This window comes from Pygocentrus nattereri, chromosome 14 (assembly GCF_015220715.1).
Source record: "Pygocentrus nattereri isolate fPygNat1 chromosome 14, fPygNat1.pri, whole genome shotgun sequence".
Taxonomy (NCBI): Eukaryota; Metazoa; Chordata; class Actinopteri; order Characiformes; family Serrasalmidae; genus Pygocentrus; species Pygocentrus nattereri.
The window spans coordinates 32,181,027-32,202,509 of NC_051224.1; the positions used below are offsets into that span (position 1 = coordinate 32,181,027).

The 21,483-nt window shown below is 40.0% G+C and overlaps 1 protein-coding gene across 3 annotated transcripts in view; it reads right to left on the reverse strand.

The window, feature by feature from the left end:
• The window catches only part of LOC108434521 (putative methyltransferase NSUN7), a 77,374-nt gene extending 56,813 nt beyond the window's left edge, over nt 1-20,561 (reverse strand). Inside the window, exons 1-2 of one of the 3 annotated variants that reach the window (XM_017709720.2) lie at nt 20,220-20,561; nt 15,314-15,723 (exon numbers count right to left, since the gene is read on the reverse strand). In XM_017709720.2, the coding sequence (XP_017565209.2) occupies nt 15,314-15,677 (364 nt within the window). In that variant the 5' untranslated portion in view covers nt 15,678-15,723; nt 20,220-20,561. Of the gene's footprint in view, nt 1-15,313; nt 15,724-20,219 lie in introns of those variants that run through there. The other 2 variants (XM_037544720.1, XM_037544721.1) reach the window with 2 other exon arrangements.
• Between the last annotated feature and the right edge of the window lie 922 nt (nt 20,562-21,483).

The following is a 21,483-nucleotide window of genomic DNA, read 5'->3' on the forward strand; positions in this document are numbered from 1 at the left end:
TGAAAACCAAACGTTCTCCACAGAGCAGGATACAGACTGAGACTATAAACGCTTCTATCTCGTCAGAGATCAAGGACATGGAGGATGAAGAAGTCAGAGAAAGGGGAGACAGACTGGGAGAGAGATAGATGGCAAAAGTGAGGGTGGCTGATGTAGAAAAGGCAGGCATGGCTAGAGTTGGTAATGAAAGCGAGAAAGTGAGTGATGAAGTGACAGAAAGAGAAATGAAGAGAGAGAAAGGGAGAGAGTGAGAGAGCAAGAGTCTCGGAGAGTCTTTGGTGATATTTCTATCTAGGTTTCTCATTCAGGAGCTGCTGACTGCATCTCTCCACATCACCAGTTTAATTTTACCCTCACACGTACACACTCACCCTAGCTGCCTGCCTATTAGAGGCGCACAAGATCGTTCAGTAACCTCTTTCTGCAGACCCCCTAGTGGCCATTCCAGTGGTGTAATGGACATTGACGTGGATATTTTGACTTACTATATATTACTATATTCAAATATAATATTTTTCCCCAGTAATCTGTTATTAGCTTAGCTATGACACTGTTGGCTCTCTGTTGTGAAATGTTGCACTACTAGTAAGCAATGAGGGGTGAAAGTGGGAGAGATGAGACTACGGCTGGGTGATAAAACAATAATGATAATTATCGTGATATTTTTCCTTAATAGAGCTAAGATAAGTAAGGTTCATATAATTGACCATTCTCACACTTCCATGTTCCAGCGACAGCCCTGGTGGCGTTTTCTACTGCAAGTAAAGTGACACTACTCTGCTGTCACCAGGAGAGGGAGCACACCCGACTTTTTCAACATGATTAGAGAGGGAGGGGAAAGAGTAAAAAAAGGCTCGCCAAATATACTTTAGCAATGGCTGAAACGTGAAGTTATACGTTCCCTGTTTGTATGGCGTGACCGGTGGTCGGTGACCAAGTGTAAGTGACAAGTGTCGTAACTATCCTACAGTGAACCTAACAAGCTTTAGTAGCTTAGCTAAATCACGGCTGCTCCTCACAACTACAATGCTGTTACAGTGCCAGTCATATTTTAGTATTAGTGAATTCCCAAGCAATGAAAGTGAAAGAAAGAAGTGATATATTTCTAGATATAAAAAAAACCATGTACAACAACAACAAAAGCAAAAAAGCAGATTTAGCACCAAAACAGGTAGTAAACACATTATATAGCTACAATGAAAAAGGGTTAACTGTTATAATGATACTGGCCTTTGCAAATCTAATGTCACAGAAGGTCACAATATGCAAATGAGCCTCAAATCAATCACAGTGTTTTTCAGCATCCTGACCAATCACAGCTTCAAATGAGTGCGAGAGTCGGAGGTAGAGCTTGAAATACTTGTCCTAACCCAATAAAAGCACTGCTTCATGTACAAATTTGTGAAATGGAAAGATGATTATTTTATCATTTCAAGTGCATATACACATATATAAATATCTATGTATTTATTTGTGATGGGGTTAGGGGGATGATGGGGCAGTTTAGGTCAGTTTTAGGCAGCTATTAGAAAATTCTGTTTGACCTGTGTTAAAATGAAAACAATTAATTAATAAACAATTAAAAAATTAAAAGTGAAGAAACACAATATGTGATGTTAACCTTGTTTGTTTTCTTTTTTCTTTTTGATTTGCTCATTCCAAATATGATGTCTGCAACACGTTCCAAAAGGTTTGAGACATGTTTCTCATTATCTTACATCACCTTTCATTTTAAAAACACTTAATAAATGCTCAGGGGCTGAAGACATCAATCAGTTTTGAAGGGGGAATTTTCCATTTATAGTCTTCAGCTGCACAACCATACAAGGTCTTTGTTGGGTCTGTGATTATGCAGCCATGTTGTTGTAGCACATGCAGAATGTTTCTTGCCATTGTCATCTTTCAGTGTTACTTTCACAGATGTGCAAGTTACACATGCCACTGACACTTATACATCTCCATAGATCCTCAAATCTTCTGGCACTGGACCTCTTGCTGTCCCAGGCCTTTCAGTGCTACTGCTTCCAAACTTTGGAATTCTCTACCTCAATCTCTTCTTGACAGCTCTACCCTCCCCTTTTTTAAAGTTCACCATTCCTCTTCAATGCTCACTAATCCACTTCTTCAAAGTGTTAGGTCCTTTTGCCCCCCATTTCTAGGGTTGTGAATGGTACTATATAAATTAAACTTTTATTATTATACAACAGAACGTGGCTTTTGAACTTTATGCTGGCAACAATCTGGATGGTTCTTTACTTCTTTGGCCCAGAGAACACAATGAACAATACTGTGAAGTTGAAAGTGTTTCTGGACACTGTTGACCTATGCTATCCACTGTGCATAGTACTGTCTTCTGTTGAATTTGGAGATCCAGCAATGAACAGTATTTATTGACAATGGTTTGTCAATGGTTTGCCAAGCCCATGAGTTGATATGCATTACAAAAGCATGCTGATTTTAAATGCAGTGCCTTCTGAGGGATTGAAGGTCATGGGCATTCAGTTTGTGGTTGGCATCCTCCGAATTCTTTCAGTCTTTTGATTTTTTTTTTGTATTTGGGTGAAATCCCAAAAATCTCTGCAAATGCTCGTTAATGAATGTTCTTTCTAGGCCTTTCCTGGAGGCTCCAGGTGTTTTTACACACAAGAATGATTAGAAATGTTTTCTAAACATTTAACAGTGCCCCTAGTCATCAGTTTCATAATACGTGTATATTTACAAATAACAAAATCTTGAAATCTTGATAGGATAAAAATAAAGATAAATAATAAATCTTGCTTTTGTACTGTTTCTGTTTAAATACAGGTCAAAGTGGATTTACAAATCACGGCTTTCTGTTTTTATTCATATTGGAGTTAGTGGTGTCATAGATGGTAATGTGTTAATTCAATAAATGATTTATGCCACAAATGTTTTAACACATTTTAATGCATTTTTTAAAATGCATTTTCCTAGTGTGAACTTTTTTTACATTTACATTTACAGCATTTAGCAGACGCTCTTATCCAGAGCGACTTACAAGAAGTGCTTTGTCTACTAGAGAAAGTGTCTTTGCTAGTTACCAATAGGGTAGAGAGAAAGACAGTCCTGAGCTCAGATACTGCTAGAAACAAAAGTCACTGTAGATACGCAGAGATAAAGGAACAGAGTTGAACACAGAACTCTGCCATGCAATGCAATACAATACAATACAATACAATAAACTACAATACACAGTGCAATACAATAAAATATGATATATAAGTGCAGCACAATATATTGCAAACAAATACTTAATTCAGTGCTCATTTAAGTGCTGTGTAAAGAGACGGTCTTCAGTCTGTGTTTGAAGACAGCAAGAGACTCTGCTGTTCGGACAGCCAGTGGGAGTTCATTCCACCACCTGGGTGCCAGTACAGAGAAGAGCCTCGATGCTTGTCTTCCCCACGCCTTGAAGGATGGCGGGTCAAGCTGAGCTGTACTCAAAGCTTGAAGGGCTCATGGTACAGTTTGAGATTTCACCATTGCCATCAAGCAGGTTGAGGCTGGTCCAGTTTTGGCTTTGTGGGCAAGCATTAGGGTTTTAAATCTGATGCGTGCAGCTACAGGAAGCCAGTGAAGGGAGCGCAGCAGTGGGGTGACGTGGCTGAACTTGGGGAGATTGAAGACGAGCCGTGCTGCCGCATTCTGGATGAGTTGCAGAGGCTTGATGATCTGCATGGGAAGACCAGCCAAGAGCGAGTTGCACTAGTCAAGCCTTGAGATGACAAGAGACTGCACTAGCACCTGGGCAGCCTCTTGGATGATACCATCTGTAGTTCCAGGCTGAAGCCCAGCTGCTTGTGCGCTACTGTAACACTCTCATTTAAACACTTATGGTCGCTTTTTAAGTTTGATTGATGGCTTTCTTGACAAAGCCAACGGTATTTCCCATTAGCACGAGAGCACCAAAGGACATCTTGGGCAGACAATGCTGGACAGTGCATGTAAGAGGTCCAGCTCCCTCCGAACAAGACGTAATGTAGCCGTATGAAAGCGAGACACTATATTGGCGAGGAGTTGGAACAAGCAGCCACGGTCACTCTCTCACATCATGAAAGTTTAAAACACTTAATAGTAAATTAAGATTAAATATAAGCAGATTTACTTTTCTAATGTTACTCATTCTCATGACCTGTCTGAACTCCAAAAACAAAAGTCTGAACTCTATACTCCACCAGAGGGCTCTGTAAAACTTAGACAAAATGTAAAAAATACATTTTAGTCAGAGGTTTTAGTCCATAAAAATAAATAAATAAATAAATAGTCAGATGGTTACTCGAGCGAAGGCACAAACACAGACGGAACACCTCAGGGGCCATGGTTTAAAAAAAAAAAAAAAAAAAAAAGCTAATGACATTGTGTTCCCTGTTAATACCATAGCATTGCCTTGCAAATAATTTGCATTCATTGCTATAGATGCTACAGATTTATTCAAGGGACTGGAAAATTTTTACAAAGGAATGCAAAATCACTGCAAAGTAACGCAAAAAGCTTGTGAGAGAATGCAAAAATACAATGTCACTGCATTTCTTTCTTTCCACAACGATACTTTAGGGACTCCTCACGTAAGCTGAGGTTTGCTAGAGATGTAGTTAAACGCACTGTCGAAACAAAGATCTTTCAGATTACAGTAGCAGTGCTGATGTGGACAGGAGTCCTTCACCTGACCCAAGCACAGTAACTAAAGTGGTGGCCAAGAAATCACAAAACGGCAACATGTCTGGGACAAGTGGATCCAAATGGATCCCCTGAATGGGTGGAAAACTAATATGCACAAACGCCTGCAGCTAATGAGGCTAACAAGAGCCATCTTTTGGGTGCCAGCTATGTCAATGCGCTCAGAGTGTGTTTTTCCACAGCACGGCTCATCCTCAATCGGCGTTGTTCTTGACTCAAGCCAGAGCATATTGACATGCTAGCATTTCTTAATAGAATTTCAAAGATTTAGACAGGTGGAGTTTTCATAAAGCCTGGTAGCATTATGCAAAAATATGCTGAACAGCAGAAAAGGCTACATGTTATGGTAATGTTAATTTTCATATTCTGATTAGTTACTATAAACACAAAGTTAAAAGCTAAGGATAAGCTTAGTACCATATTATTCCGTTTGACCCAATTTTTATGGTTAGGGTTAATACACTAATCAGGCATAACATTATGACCACCTCCTTGTTTCTACGCTCATTGTCCATTTAATCAGCTCCACTTACTGTATAGGTGCACTTTGTAGTTCTACAGTTACAGACTGTAGTCCATCTGTTTCTCTGATACTTTCTTAGCCCCCTTTTACCCTGTTCTTCAGTGGTCAGGACCCCCATGGACCCTCACAGAGCAGGCACTATTTGGGTGGTGGATCATTCTCAGCACCTCAGTAACACTGATGTGGTGGTGGTGTGTTAATGTGCTGGTACGAGTGGGTCAGACACAGCAATGCTGTTGGAGTTTTTAAACACTGTCCATTCACTGTCCACTTTATTAGATACTCCTACCTTGTCAGTCCACCTTGTAGGTGTAAAGTCAGAGATGACAGCTCATCTGCTGCTGCACAGTTTGCGTCGGTCATCCTCTAGTCCTTCGTCAGTGGTCACAGGACGCTGCCCACAGGACACTGTTGGCTGTGTATTTTTGGTTGGTGGACTACTCTCAGTCCAGCAGTGACACTAAAGTGTTTACAAACTCCAGCAGCACTGCTGTCTGATCCACTCAGACCAGCGCAACACACACTAACACAGCATCACCATGTCAGTGTTACTGTAGTGCTGAGAATGATCCACCACCCAAATATTGCCTGCTCTGTGAGGGTCCATGGGGGTCCTGACCGCTGAAGAACACGGTAAAAGGGGGCTAACAAAGTATCAGAGAAACAGATGGACTACAGTCTGTAACTGTAGAACTACAAAGTGCACCTATATAGTAAGTGGAGCTGATACAATGGACAATGAGTGTATATTAGTACGATATCAAACCAAGACTTGCAGCAGTATAACAGCAAGTGTATTATGAAGACGTCATGCAGTCCTCCTGCCTGCCTGACCACAGCCCACTTTGTCCTCTTTACGCACGCAGAGGATGACAGATGAAAGTGATAATCATGTGATCAATATTACAGCTCACTGCCTTTTTCACCACGCCTGATTTGCCTCTCAGGCATTATTGAAAGCAATCTGCCTCGCTTCCATTTTACATCATTGTCATTCCCCCTGCTGCAACGTGTGAGGGCCATATGTGGGTGTGACGAGCATACGTGTATCAGGGCACACACACTTTAAGTGGCAGTGTGTGGTGCATGTTAATTCGTGTGTGCAGCAGATGCCCAGAAAAGAGTGTGTATGTGTGCTTGACCTGAGCTGTATTGATTTTGGAGCATGGTTCTGCCTTGTTGCAGATATAGAGGTGATTAGACTGCTATCCCAGGTGTGTCTGCTCATTTAAATGTGTTCAGTGTTGAACAAGATTCCGAAAGCAACATGCCGAAATCAATACCAATCCAGCCATGCTTATCTTCAGCTCCACACATACACACAAGCACAGTGGTGTAAGAGTGACGGGTAAAAAAGCATGGCTGTACTGTGTATTGTGAAGGTCTTGATTCAAATGCATTGATTTTTCAAAGGACAGAATTGGTTTTAACCGGGTTTAACAGAGCCACTTGAAGACTGAAGTATTCATACACTATGTACATACATTAGTAGTCACGAGCTTCATCTTTTGTTACATCTACAGACCTCTAAGAATTGCACGTTCAGGCTGGCTTAACGCAGAGAAACTTTCATGCAATCTTTGTTGCTTGAAACCTACATGAAACTAAATTGCACTTGAGTTGCATGATGTAAAGTTTCCTGCAACTGATTTGAAACTCAGTCGAAACAGTTTCAAGCGTCTCGATTTTGCAGAACTAGTTTCATGAAACTGCCAAGCCAAAGTTTAATAACACTTCATGTGGTCATGTGGAATGACACATTTTAAAACCACTGCTTTCACCAAATCAACAGACAAAAACTTAAAAATGATGGATTACCAGGCAGTTAAAAGCAAAACGCCCATCACTGAATTTAAGGAAGGTTGGTCATTTTTCATCTTGTCAGTTTCCTGAGCCTTGTCAACACAAGTTTGAAGTAACTAGCGTTTCTGTAACTAGCTGCGTTTGCTAGCTAGCTAATGCTAACAAGCGTTTAAATGGCTGCTTGGGCAACCATCGATTCTTCTGTAGCCTGCTGTTATCACGATCGGAGCTACATTCAGTTTCTCCTCTCCTGATGCCCCTAATTTTATGCAGAGCTCGGATTCACTCATCCAAACAATGGAAGTTATTCCAGAAGATGAAACTGAGAGCCGCTCCTCAATGAACTTGTGCTTCTAGGACAGGATGAGAGCAACATCATATATAACTGTAATGGCAAATTTTCAAACGTTCAACATCTCCAGCCCTAAACAGACAAAAGAAACTACCGTGTCTGATCCACTCATACCAGCGCATCACACACTAACACTCCACCACCACATCAGTATCCCTGCAGTGCTGAGAAATAACACCTGCTCTGTGGTGGTCCTGTGGGGTCCTGACCATTGAAGAAACAAATGGGCTACAGTCTGTGGAACTACAAAGTGGGGTACAGAGGAGCAGTACTTAATGAAGGGGCTTAATGAAAAGAGAATTTCTTTTTTTAAACATATATTTGTTTATGCTTACAAATACATACTTTGTTGTTCATATTTATGAGCACAAAACTAAAAGACATTATATGTGTTTTTAAACCAAAATGGACATAAGCACTGAATATATATTAAATAACAAAAGCATAAGTATCTAAATACATTTCCCATTACTGTGGTTCCTAAAGCTCCCACTTTCCCTTTGATGAATTGAATCAATTCATTGCAGTGTCAGAGATTTACAGCTCTACAGCCGAAAAAAATATCACCATAACAATTCCAATTAGTATACATTAACATAATAAATTGTGATTTTTCTTTCTGGCAGTGTCTCAACATAATCATTTCCAACCCTCTCCTCACTATGTTACTGTCCAAAGCATGCTACACCTAATCAATAGCTAATTAAAAATAATACTCCATTAAGTAATTAGTTGCGCTGGTGGTGGAATTGAAGAGATCCATCTAACAGACTGAGGAGAAAAGGAACTGAACCTATGTTCTTCTAATCATCTCACAACATTTCAATAACTGAAAATTAGAAAGTGACCCTGTCACCAAGCGGTCACATGTTGATTTATAGTGGGTGATAAAGTAGGGCTGGGCAATATGATCATATTAATTATTATTGTTATAAATGACATCACAATATGCATTTCTGGGCATTGTGGATATCATCAGTACTTAAAACACTCCCAACTGGATGACTGATTAATTCAATTTGTGTGAAATGATTAAGAAAAATGGTTGGATTAATAGTTTTTGATTGTATATGCAGCACTATTTTGTCCGTTCCAACTCATGTTAGAAAAGGTATTTTGACATACTGTATATCATCATAGCTTCTTGAAGCATCTTGATATTACATTTTTGCCACATTGTCCAGCTCTGCTCAAGATTCTGCACAATGCGGTTATGCACAGGCACACAGCTGCTGTCTGAGCTGCACACGTTCCTATTCTTGAAGGTTACTGCTGATGCAAAAATCTGCTTTAAATATGCAAGTATCAGTGTTTCATTATATCAACAATATCTTGCCTTGTGTAATTGCTGCTCTCTTAATTAGCTGCTAATCCTACCATGATAGGAGAATCATTAAATGACTTAGCTGCACCACAGCAATGAGACCAAGCTTCTTATTATACTTTTAATTAACATCCCGTGTGCCACAATGCACTCTCAGAAAAAAAGGTACGACACTGTCACTGGGGTGGGACCCTCAGGGGTACATCTCTGCACCTTTAGTCAGGGACCATAACTGTACCATAATCCACCGAAATGACATTTTCTAAGTTGTACTGACTCCACACGCACCGTCTCGTCTCCAGGCTTTTTATTAAATTGTTTAAAACATTATTTTATAAAAAGATACAAATATCTACTTTTCCACTAGGATAAACTTATTTAAGGTACACAATTGGACCTTAAAACCACTGTTGTAACTGTGAGGGAACGTTTACACTGTTTATACCTTGATGAATGAATCATGCACCTGCACCTTTATTTCTAACAGTGTGGGTGACGAATAGCGTGTTACACACGGGGCATGTTTACACCATCTGTGCCTCTGCACATTCCCTTTCCCCATTCCAAGTGACTTGAAATCAGGCTTAAGCTCATTCCTTATAGTTAATCTTAAAGGAATACAAATGAAATATACACAAATATAGTTATGTTGTTACCCGAAAAGCACTCAATCAGCCATTTGTCAGTTTTGCACTGGAGCTATGGTCAGCATGCAAACTGCACTCCACTCAAACCATGTCCAGTAATGGGTGTGTTTGTCCAGTTTAGACATGCTGTATGGTGGGATACAAGCTTCCATTACTTCTTAGCTCCAGTGCAGAACTAAAGAAGCAATATTCAGACAACAAAATTGATCGGCTGATTAGCTACATTTGGGTTAAAGGAATGGTTGGACAGCAACGGAATGGTTTGACTACCCTAGAGGCAGTTTTCTTCTATTATTTAGCAAGGCTTAATGAGGCAAATAAACAAGTCAACATCTTTTCTGTAAATACATTTCCGTCTCATAAACCCACTTAAACTGCATCTAGGTCTTCCTTAACCTCTTAACATCCCAGGCTTAGTGCATACTAAAGCTTTTTACTCAGTAACTACAGGGACTTCAATGCAAACTGGCTGAGCTCTTCTTAGGTTATAGAAGTTTGTGGTAAAACTTCAGTGGGCCTGGCTAAGGGGTTCCGGTTGGACATACTTGATCTGGTTTAGGACACAGTAAGATTTGATGACTCCCCAGCAGAATATTCATGTTCATGTACAGTACAAAAACATATCGCTGCTGTCGAAACAAAACCTTGTATCTCCAAATTGGTAACTTTACAGGAGAAAGAAAAACATACATTACTTTCAATGTAAATCAATGGAACCAGACTTTTTTCCAAGTCATTTTTGGTCATTTACTTTGGTCCATTCTTCATGAACTTTACAAACAAGATCAAGGCCAACATGCATTTTCAAATTATGTCAAAAATTGAAAATCTACAAAAAGGGAGATACAAGGTTTTGTTCCGACAGCGATATGGATGCTAGATTACAATCTCTGTTGCTGCTGTTTCTATTTATGAACATGTATCTTTAGCTTGAAACTTCCAAATGAACAATTATTTAGAAAAGAATTGCAAACTGTAATCTGTAGCATTCATCTGGCGTCCATTCGGCACAATTCTTATTGTCTAAAATGACTGCCTGTTGTATTCACCTTCACGGTGAAGTTGGGCTCATTTCTACACATCACAATATGTAACTTGTGTCTGTATGACCTGGATACAGATTGAGTGAAGTTTTGAATATGTCCACTTCCATGCAAAAAAAACAGGCCAAGCCCAAATTACTAATGGTCTTTACTAATGGTTTTGGGCTATTCAGAGTCCAGGGGCCGGATTCACAAAAGTGTCTTAAGAAAGAAAATCATGGTAAATGTGTGTTCTTTCTTAACGAGCTGCTAATCTTCAAATAACCTCTTAAGAATTCTTTTTTTAACAATTTTCTTAAGAATATATCTAAGAGCAAGTGGTATTGAACACATTATTTTCTTAATTGTGATCTTAACCTCATGACAGACTCACCCTTGTCTTAGGCTGTGAGAGTTGACAAGGTGCGCATCTAAATATATCAAACTCGGACACTGGATCTGCCGCTTCTGCCCATCCTCGCTTCTTGCTTTCCACCATCACCCCACAAGTATTGTATTTTCCTATTGGCGGTTTCTTCCACCATCACCAGTAGTTCTTTGCTATTTTTTTAAAAGCTTGGTTTGATGTATTTCCATAATTGTGTTCCTCTGAGTGGATTACATAACGGAAATAACAGTTGACAAAAATGAAAAATGTATCTTGCTGCATTTAAGGTAAGCTTTTTCTTAAGAAAGCTTTTGTGAATCTGACCCCAGACTAACCCCTATAAAAAATATTCGATATCAATATTTATTCTACTTTCTGCAAAAGACTGTCATCAAATTGACCCTTAAAGGTCAAAAAGACCTTTAAAGGAGACATTTAATGAAGACATGAATGTCACATTTGTAAGCATTCATAAGGCATTATAAACATGGTTATAAATCTTTATAAAAAGGAATTACACTGCATTATACTTTATAGCCATGTTTGTTATACATTATGATATGTTAATATAATGTATTATAAGTAGTATTAACAACATGTTATACTGTCAGTCCCAGCTTGGAGAGTATAAAGACAAATACAAAGTTTATTTATGCCTTGGGATTTCCAGTATTCTGAAGCCCTGCAGCTTCAGTCCTGAATATTCAGATCCTCAGATGCCCAGCCTTGACTTACTGCTAAAATGTTCTTTACTTAGCCAGTGCTCTCACTTTAAATGTTACATTACATCACAGCAAATGAGGGAGAGGCCAGATAGTAGAGTGATGTCATCGTAATCTGTTCCCTCACTGGTTCTAATGTCAAGTGCTAGAAACCTTCACTCTGTAACATCCCTACACACAGTACAGTTAGTGCCAGGCTAACGGTGGTGTACATTAACAGTGGTGTACATTGACTTTCCGACATTGGGTAAAACTGATGGCAGCACTACTTTAAAATCTAACATTTGAAGCCTGTAATGTGCTTCATTGTGTGTTTTAGTGTTTCAGTACATACTTCAACTTGACGCCTCACTCTTAACACTGGAGGAGGCTTTAGTACAGTATGCTTCACTTTACTTAGAGTGGATAAATACGACTTGTGAGCTCTTATAATTTGTTATGAACAGCACTTATAATGCATTAACAATTTATAGTTCATAACACGCATGGCTATAACGTGTAATGCATTTTTAGCAATATTTATAGCCGTGGTTATGTCGCCTTATGAATGCATTATAGCATGTTATGAAAGTGTTTATAGATGCTTACAAACATGACATTCATAGAAAGTGTTACCGGCAAAGGTTATCTCATACTAAGGTACTTGCTCTCTTTATTTAATTCTTGCTAATTTATTGACTACTGATTTGTTGTTAAAACCACTTAAAGCTTAATGTTTTGCTATTTTGGGCTTGGCCCATTTTATTTGCCATGATTGTATTAATAAAAGATTTGGGTTAACTACAGACTTCTGTTGTTTGATAGCAACATTAGCCTTGTAGAGTCAGCTCTAAAACAAAGAAGCAAAATAGAAATTAAAACATCTTGGCTTACCAACCAAATATGCTGCAGAAAACTGTGTGCATTTTTTACCAAGCTATTCCTTTAATAACACAGCATCAAGCTCCAACTACAGCAATTCATTTGGATGAGTCAGGTGAGTCTGCCAAGAATGGCTGCAGAAAGGCATTCTGGGAAACGTAGGCTTAGTGTAAATCCACGCTGAGACGTTGAGGGCTTGCTGGCTGAGCGAATGCCTTCCCCTGAGCCGAGACGAAGAGATCAATGCCCCCATCTATCTGCCTCGCCGAAACATCCTCCACTAATCTCTCTTATCTCCGTGGTTACCACTTCTCCGTGGTTAGAGAACGTTCGACTCCCCCCGGGCTGCTCAGACAGCAGATGATTGGCCCAATTGATTTGCTGCATTGTGGGTAGTGGGATCCCTCCTAGGCATGGCAGCCTTTTCCTTCCTCACCTCAATCAACCTATCAAAACTCAATTCAGCCTGCCAATGACACTCTCACTGCAATCTGTCCTGCTCACAAACAGTCCCACCCATATGCCGCTGCTTATCTGACCGCTTGTTCCAGTCTAGACTGACCTTTGTTCCCTCTGTAAATACCCGAGGGCCAGGGTAGGGTTTTCTGTGACCTTTACAAAAGATATTAAACAATTGCGCAGTCTCTCACTTTGTTTTTCTCTCACTTTCAGGCATACTGTATGGAATAGTGTCACCTTTGAAAGGGAATTCAACCACTTTTTTAACATATCTGAATAACTAAGGAGGGAGTTCAATGATTGATGCAAAAAATGTGAATTATTATGTAGATAAAATAAACAAAGTTTAAAATTCTGAGTGGTTTGATGTGAAATGCTCCACGAATAAACAAGTCAGAATTGTTCACAGTGGTGGCGACAGGACCCAGACGTCTAGTTTATTGCCTATAAAAGCTACATCACATGAAGATATTATATGAAATGATTATGAAAATGCTATCTGAGGTCTGAGCCTTTGGTTAATGATAGTTTTGAGAAGACTTTGCCTTAAAACATATTTTTAAGATCCATTCATAGTGGAGGGGTAGATTATGATGGTGTTTAAGGGCCACTGTTAATAAAAATGAAAATAGTCGACTTGGAGAATAAAGCCGTAATATTTCAAGAATAAATTCATACTATTTTGAGAAAAAAGTTGTACTATTTAAAGAAAAAAGTCATAATATTTAAAGTAAAAAAGTCGTACTACTTCAAGAAAGGAAGCTCCTCCTCATGTTAAATGAGGGGCGGTGAGGAGTTGGTGGAGTTGGAGGAGTTTCATATCGATATCACCCCTAAGGAAATACTCAGTCTCCCTGTCTCTCCTGACACATCAGCACCAGCCTGTTATTAGTCTAAGAAACAGCTGTGAAGGAAACTGTGTTTATCTAGAATAAAGAGCCAGACGGACTCGGAGAAAACTGTCTGTTTTGTTGAAGGAGAATCGCAGGCAGGGTCGTCTACATGGCTATTGGTGGCTACATATCCATGCCACTTAAAGAGGGCATGCAGTTTCACAGACAGTGAGAATGGTAATCAAAATGAACGATCCACAAGCAGACAGGAGTGAGTGGAAATCTGGTGCCTGTACAGCACCTTAACGTGAGCCCACTTTATCCTAGAAAACTATCCTAGAAATTTTTTTCTCGAAATATCACAACTTTATTCTTGTCTACTGTTTTTATTTTTATTAACAGTGGCCCTAAAACACCATCATAGTACATGTACATCTTTGTAAGGCAAAATGTAGGTTCACTGGTTATTTTGGAAAATAAACAAAATTGCCACATTTGCACTGTAGACATCACAAGCCCTGGTTCCCACCAACACTGTGAAGAGTTGATAAGTTTCATCAAAATGAACCTCTTCAAAACAAACCACTCTGAATGACCCTGTTTACATCTCAACAATTTATTTACTCTAAATTATGCCGTAACAAAGGGTCATACAATCCAATTCCACATATCAGAAATAAAATTCCATTACTGGCTGAAGCCTCTAAGGATACACCTTAGAGAGGTTGCCAGTCCATCACAGGGCAGACAGACAGACATATACATCCAAACACTCACTCACACCTAGGGCCAATTTCAGCATGTATAACTGCATGTCTTTGGACTGTGGACTGTGGGAGAAAACCAGAGTACCTGGAGGAAACCCACACAAACACGGGGAGAATATGCAAACTCCATACAGTAAGGACCCTGGTTGCCCGGCCGGGGAACCGAACCCAGGGCCTTCTTGCTGTGAGGCAACAGATGGCAGATGTGTATCTCACGTGTACCTCAAACCCTCTTCAAAGCCTCATGAGTCTGGATTTGAGTCAGGTACAATCAGGTACAAAAAGGGTCTACAGATTCAGGAAATCTTTAAACTGTATTTCTGCACTGTATTATCTTAAAGATAGAAACATCTGAATTTGGTGCGTTCGTGGGTCCCAGAGGGTCAAAGCAAGACGCAAAAAAAGAAACTCATGCAGTTCTCTCCCTCCCTCAAATGAAGCCAGTTACAGTTTGCACTTCAGCTATGAGGTTAAAGTAGTTAACAAGAAATAGGAGCTTTATTAGCATCATGCAAACTGCATGCCTAAAAATGACACACTTAAACCGCATCAAGTAGTTAAGTAACCTCACACAGGCGGTCAAGCGGAAGGTTTCAAGTTGGCTACTAATATTCGAGATTGCTTAACAACTTGACAGCTTGAGTACTTAATGATTTAGGCATGCACTTTCCACAACATTAACAGGCATAAATAAACATCCATAACTTCTATTAGCTTCAACTAAATGTGCAAAAGGAAATAAACACGCAAACAACCTTCAGACAACAATCAAGTCTTGGTTGATTGAAAAAAAAAACCCAGATTTTTAAAATAGTTTTTTTGCCAAACTATCGCTTAAACACCGCCTTACTGAAGGTGTAACCTCATGGAGAAGGCTGATAAATCAATGCCTCTCTACACTTCCTCCCACTTACACTTGAGCGTGTTGAAGGCCAGCTTGTAGGCCAACCGCTGCAACACCTCGTCCTTGACCTCCGGCACAGTGACCCCTGACTTCCCATAGCTGATGAGCCGATGGGCTACAGCCTTTTCCTGGTGTGTGTTCTGGAAGATGGCAGCTGCGTGGAGGTAGACGTGGTCAGGGAGGCGGCTTGGACCATCCCCCAGGTCAGACGGTTCAGACTGTGGCTGGACGGAAGGGAGGTCGGGCCTCAGGACTGGAGGTGATGGAGGCTCCCTGTCTCGCTCCAACAGGGAGAGCTCTTTGAAGCTGGAGATGTGTGAGGCATGTTTGGAGGAGTGAGACGAGGAGCTGTGACGAGCTCCATGTTTCACCATCCTGCTTTTTCTGATCTCAACTCTCGCAGCCTGAGCTCCACAGCCACTGTGTGAACAGATCAAAACATACCATCATGATGTTTGTTCTGTAATGCAGAATTATATAGTGAAGCACTATATATCTCAGCCTCATTAGTGGGATGAAATGTACAATCTTATATAGTTTTCATGTGTCATTCATCAACGTTCTCTACGATCCAAAGCAAACACATCACATAACAACAGGGAATCCTTGTGGTGTCAACCAATTCTGACTGCTAGACTAGCCTCTTATCTACAGGCCAACACACTGACGATCATCAATCGTTAACTCTTGTTTCGGTCACTGAACCGTAAATAGCGATCCTACCTTTATTTTGAAGACAAATGAATGCCAAAGAACAGTTTTTATCCTGTCAGCCAGAGAAAAAAGTAGCTAAATTAAGGTAAGGTTTCTACAGAACCAGCTAATTTTAGCTTTAAGTTGGTTATCCTCCTCATGACTCATTCATTTGAGTAAACCATTTTCTCCATTATAACAATACTTTGAAGGCGGGCACTACAGCTATACAACTGCAACAAGATATTTTGCTTCCTCACAGTAATGTTAGCTATCTGCCCTCACCAGCTAATACAAAGAAAACAGCCTGTCACCAAATATCCACCCCAAAGCAACTGTAGTTTTACAAAACGTCCACCCACCTTCGACATACATCATCAGAAGGGTATTTTCCTTGTCTTTAAACCGTAAAATCTCACTCTAGAGACTAGAGACTACTGTGGCACCACGGTAGGATGTGTTTAAGTACGTGAACAATAGATGTAGTGACGATTGCATTTCTCTTTTTAGCCAGAGTGTCTCTTTAAAGGGGAACTCCATTGATTAATCATTCAATGATTTGGATGTGAACAAAATCATTCAGAGTGGTTCGGTGTGAAATGTGCCTTTCTAGAGAACTTAATCAAGCCAAAATTTCTCACCATTATAGTACTAGGAACCAAACATCTGAGTCTAAAAACTATATCCCGTGAAGTTATTATTCAAAACGCTTATAAATGCATTGCTTGATACCTGAGACATTGTTTTGTGATAGTTTTGTGATAAAGTTTTGGCCTAAAACATATTTTTAATAAAAAATATTAATTCAGGATTACTTTCGTGTTTCCTGTGAAAACTGCATTCTCATCTGAGAGCAATGCGCCAGGCAAAACTGGAACTTCGGAAAGCAAAACGGTACTGCAGCTGTTTTCACCCAATCGGTGACGAACAATACAAAAAGTATTTACCAGTGCGACTGTCTACTGCTTACTTGAACTGAAAATAATATTTATCGTGGAATCTCAATTATGCCGTGTTTTCTTGGAGGAATTTATATGGGGATAGGGTGAAAACACATGGCCATATAATAGTGATATTTGTAGTGTAGACATATACGGACGTCTGGTTCCTAGTACTACAATGGTGAACAATTTTGACTGTAAATTTCTCTAGAAAGGCGCATTTCACACCAAACCATTTGAATGATTTTCTTTACATCCGAGCAGTTGAATGATTAAGTAATTTTGCGAAATCAGTGGAGTTCTGCTTCAATCCATTAAATCCCATACGTAGACTCACACTTCAATTCCTATTGCAGGACTTGCATTTTAGTTTTGAATTGGTTACCAAATAATTCAGTAGTTACTAAGTAATAAGTCTTAAGAGCAATTGCTGTATAATAAGCCTAGAATTTAGGGGGTTAATATTATAATTACTATTAAAATGGAGAATTTTAAACCTAAATGAAATAATTTTAAAAAAAAATGAAACTATTTACTGTTCCTGCTTAGTACATCTAGCATCTACGCTGACCAGCCATAGCTTTAAAGCCATCTCTTGTGCAATCTATCAGCTTGACTCATCATATAGGTGCACTCTGCAGTTCTACAATTACACACTGTAGTTCATCTGTTTCACTACATACTTTTTAGCCCCCTTTTACTGTGTTTTTTAATGATCAGGACCCCCACAGGACCACCACAGAGCAGGTATTATTTGGGTGGTGGATCATTCTCAGCACTGCAGTGACACTGACATGGTGGTGCTGCGTTGCACATGTATGAGTGGATCAGACACAGCAGTGCTGCTGGAGTTTTTAAACACCTCAGCGTCACTGCTGGACTGAGAATCGTCCACCAAACAAAAATATCCAGCCAACAGTGTCCTGTGGGCAGCGTCCTGTGACCACTGATGAAAGACTAGAGGATGATCAACACAAACCGTGCAGCAACCGATGAGCTATCGTCTCTGACTTTGCATCTACAAGGTGGACCAACAAGGTCTAACAGAGTGGACAGTGAGTGGACACAGTGTTTCAAAACTCCAGCAGCACTGCTGGATCCACTCGTACCAGCACAACACACACTAATGCCCCCACCACGTCAGTGTCACTGCCGTGCTGAAAATGATCCCCCTCCCAAATAGCACCTGCTCTGTGAGGGTCCTGACCACTGAAGAAGAGGGTAAAAGGGGGCTAACAAAGTATAAACAGATTTACTACAGTCTGTAATTGTAGAACTACAAAGTGCAATTAAATAGTAAGTGGAGCTGATAAAATGGAAAATGAGTGTAGATACAAGAAGGTGGTTTTACTGTGGCGGTATACTGTTTAGAACAAACTGGAGTTTGTTTGGCTCTATTCTCCTATTGTTGGGATCATTTTGGTCTGTAATAAAATGCAAAGGCTCCAAACTCAGAAGCTGTGAGCAACAGTAAAGCAGAACAGGAGCTGAACCACCAGAACAGGAAGAAATAACTGAAATTAAACACAAACACACAATCAGCAACCAAATGGAAATAGAAGTATAATCATTTGAAAATAGAAGAGCGCAAATCCAGCATTTACTACCCACCACTGATTGCTGATTATGATGCATCATGTAGGCCTTATTTATTTAAAGGATTAAAAAGGCACTTCAAGCCCAACAAAGACCAAAACAACTTAACAGCAGTGATCAAATGACAAATGGCTCCTAAACGGCTTCTTGTCTGGCCTCTTGTGTTACTCCAAGGCACCAAATGGGCCTGGATCTGATTTACGATATCTTACAGTGAATGCAAACATTGTGTAGCTTAGAAACAAAGTCATAGTCAACAAAGTCATTCAGAGTGGTTTGGTGTGGGGGTGATAGGAACCAGGGGTCGCAATGTCTAACAAAACAAATATAGCCAATTTCATTTACTATCCAAAACCACCAGTGTACCTATATGTTTCCTTGGGGCCTATTTTGCCTTACAGGCCCGACATGTATCCCTCCTCCAATAGATTAACAAGACATTTTAGGCCCACACCTTATCACAAAACTATTGTAAAACAATGTCTCGGACATCAGACAGCATATTCATAAGCATTTCATATAATAGCCATCTGCGAGGGACCTTTTAGAGGTATTAAACACTTCAGACGTCTGGTTCCTATCACCACCACTGCGAACAATTCTTACTCTGAAAGTTTCTCTAGAATGGAGCACTTCACACCAAACCACTCTGAATGACTTTGCTTCTAGTTTAACCAGTAAATAATGCAGAAATGTTTAAACACTGGTGGAGCTCAACTTTAATATGAAGGAAAAGGAATTAAAAAGGCACTTCAAGCCCAAAAAAAGACCTAATTAATTTAATAGCAGTGATCAATTGACAAATGGCTCCTAAATGGCTTCTTGTTTGGCCTTTAATCACATAGCTGAGAAACATGTTGGCATTCTAGGCATGACATTAACAGAAAGGAATGATTTATCACACTTTACAACATGTTTCCAACCAGGAAACAAAATTCTAAGTGGGCAGCATCAAGTCTGTAAGTCCTAAATAACTTTCTGACTCTTAAATTGGCTACATATTATTAAAGGGGAATTACACTAAATTTTCAAAATATTTGCGTAATTTAAGGGTTAAAATGTCAAGAAAGTCATTCTGAGTGGTTTGGTGTGAAATTCTTTATTCTAGAGAAACAGAGACAGGATTGTTCACAGTGGTGGTGATAGGAACCAGACGTCTGAGGAGTTTAATGCTATTAAAAGCTCCCTCACAAAAAAAGCCATTACATGAAATGGTCATGAATACGCTGCCTGATGCCTGAGACACTGTTTTCCAACTTTTTGGGATGAACTTTTGGTCTAAAACGTATTTAAATGCATTCAGGGTGTTTTAGCGCAAAATAGTCCTGGAAGAAAACTTTTTATTTTTCAGACTGACCACTATTTCACCATCCTCATCATTACATGAAAACTCAAAGGAGACGTGTAGGTTCACCGGTGGTTGTGGATAGTAAATAAAATGGCTTTATCTGCATTTTAGACATCCGTGCTCCTGATTCCTAATCTTAAAGTTTCTCTGCCAGTGGATCGTTTCACATCAAGTCATCTCAGTGACTTGTTCAGATTTCAACCACTGAATTATAGAGACGATTAAAAAAAGTCGGCGGAATTTTAATATCCTGTAAAAGTGGCTGTAAACAAGTTGTAAACAAACCTATCGAGGTTCACTGTCGTTGCAGTTATAGTTACACAGCTAACATTACTTACCAGACAAGCAGCAGAAAGTCTTTCTTCAAACGTGGTTTCGTATGAGACCATAGCCCACTAGCTAATGTTTAAACCAGCTTGCATTGTTTCTCGTCCACCTTTCAGAATTTAACCTGTTTGTATTAGCCTTAGCTAGTTAGCGCTTTAGGAACGTTAAATCTCAGGCACCTCTAACTTACTCTCTACTGCAACGGACGGCTAGCTAGGGACAAATCCTCCTTTTACGATATTAGCCAGCGTTTGTTGAATTGACTCTGCTTGAATTTGTTCTGGTCGAATAAACCTGGCTAAGTTGCCAGCAAATTCTTCAGGCAAGTTAAAGAAGCTCCGCTGGTGACCATACCATCCCGCTGGATCACGCAGCGCTGGTTACCATAGTAACGTTATGCAAATGAGGGGGCGTGTCTTCACGAAGGCGTGCTTGTGCTCTGCAGTGCTCGGCTCGTGCTTGTAAGTGTGCTTCAAAGTGAGTGTGCGAGCATCAAGTATGCACACTCGTGAGTTTGCAGGGCAACAAAATTCTGCCAGTCTGTTCTTCTATTATGCAAAAGTTTACCACTCTTCTGCTTAAAGGGGAATTCCACCAACTTTTCTACATTTTACAATCAGAATTGTTCACAGTGTTAGTGATAGGAACCAGACGTCTGAAGAGTTCAAAGCCCTAAAGCCTTCATCAAGTATGCACACTTGTTGTGAGACTGCGGGGCAGCAAAATTCTACTTTTCTGTTCTTCTGTTATTCAAAATTCTACCATCCTTCTGCTTGCTTAAAGGGGAATTCCACCAACTTTCTAAATTTTAGAGTAAGAATTGTTTACTGTGGTGGTGATAGGAACCAGTCTGAAGCGTTTAATGCCTCTAAAAGCTCCCTCACAGAAAGTTATTACGTTAAATGGTAACAAATATGCATATTATTGCCTGATGCCTGAGAAACTGCACTACTGGATAGCTAAAAAGCTGGCAGGCCTTCAATAACCACACTAACACTGTACAAACCACCCCATAACCCAGCACAGAATAGCCCAACAAGTACATATACAGCATTTAAGCCACAACAAGTCTCTCTCATCACTGCACTGCAGTACTAGTGGTGTCTCCCGCATGTCCACAGCTGAATAGTGGGACTCTACAATATACTGTGGCATTTGTTAGGGGTTATGCTGCTATGGGGAGCCTGTAGGGGGGCTATTTGTGACTGCTCTGGTTGCTCTTGCTGGTAGGTTTAGTTGTACTAATTGTAACCGAGGACTGTTGGTTACAGTGTG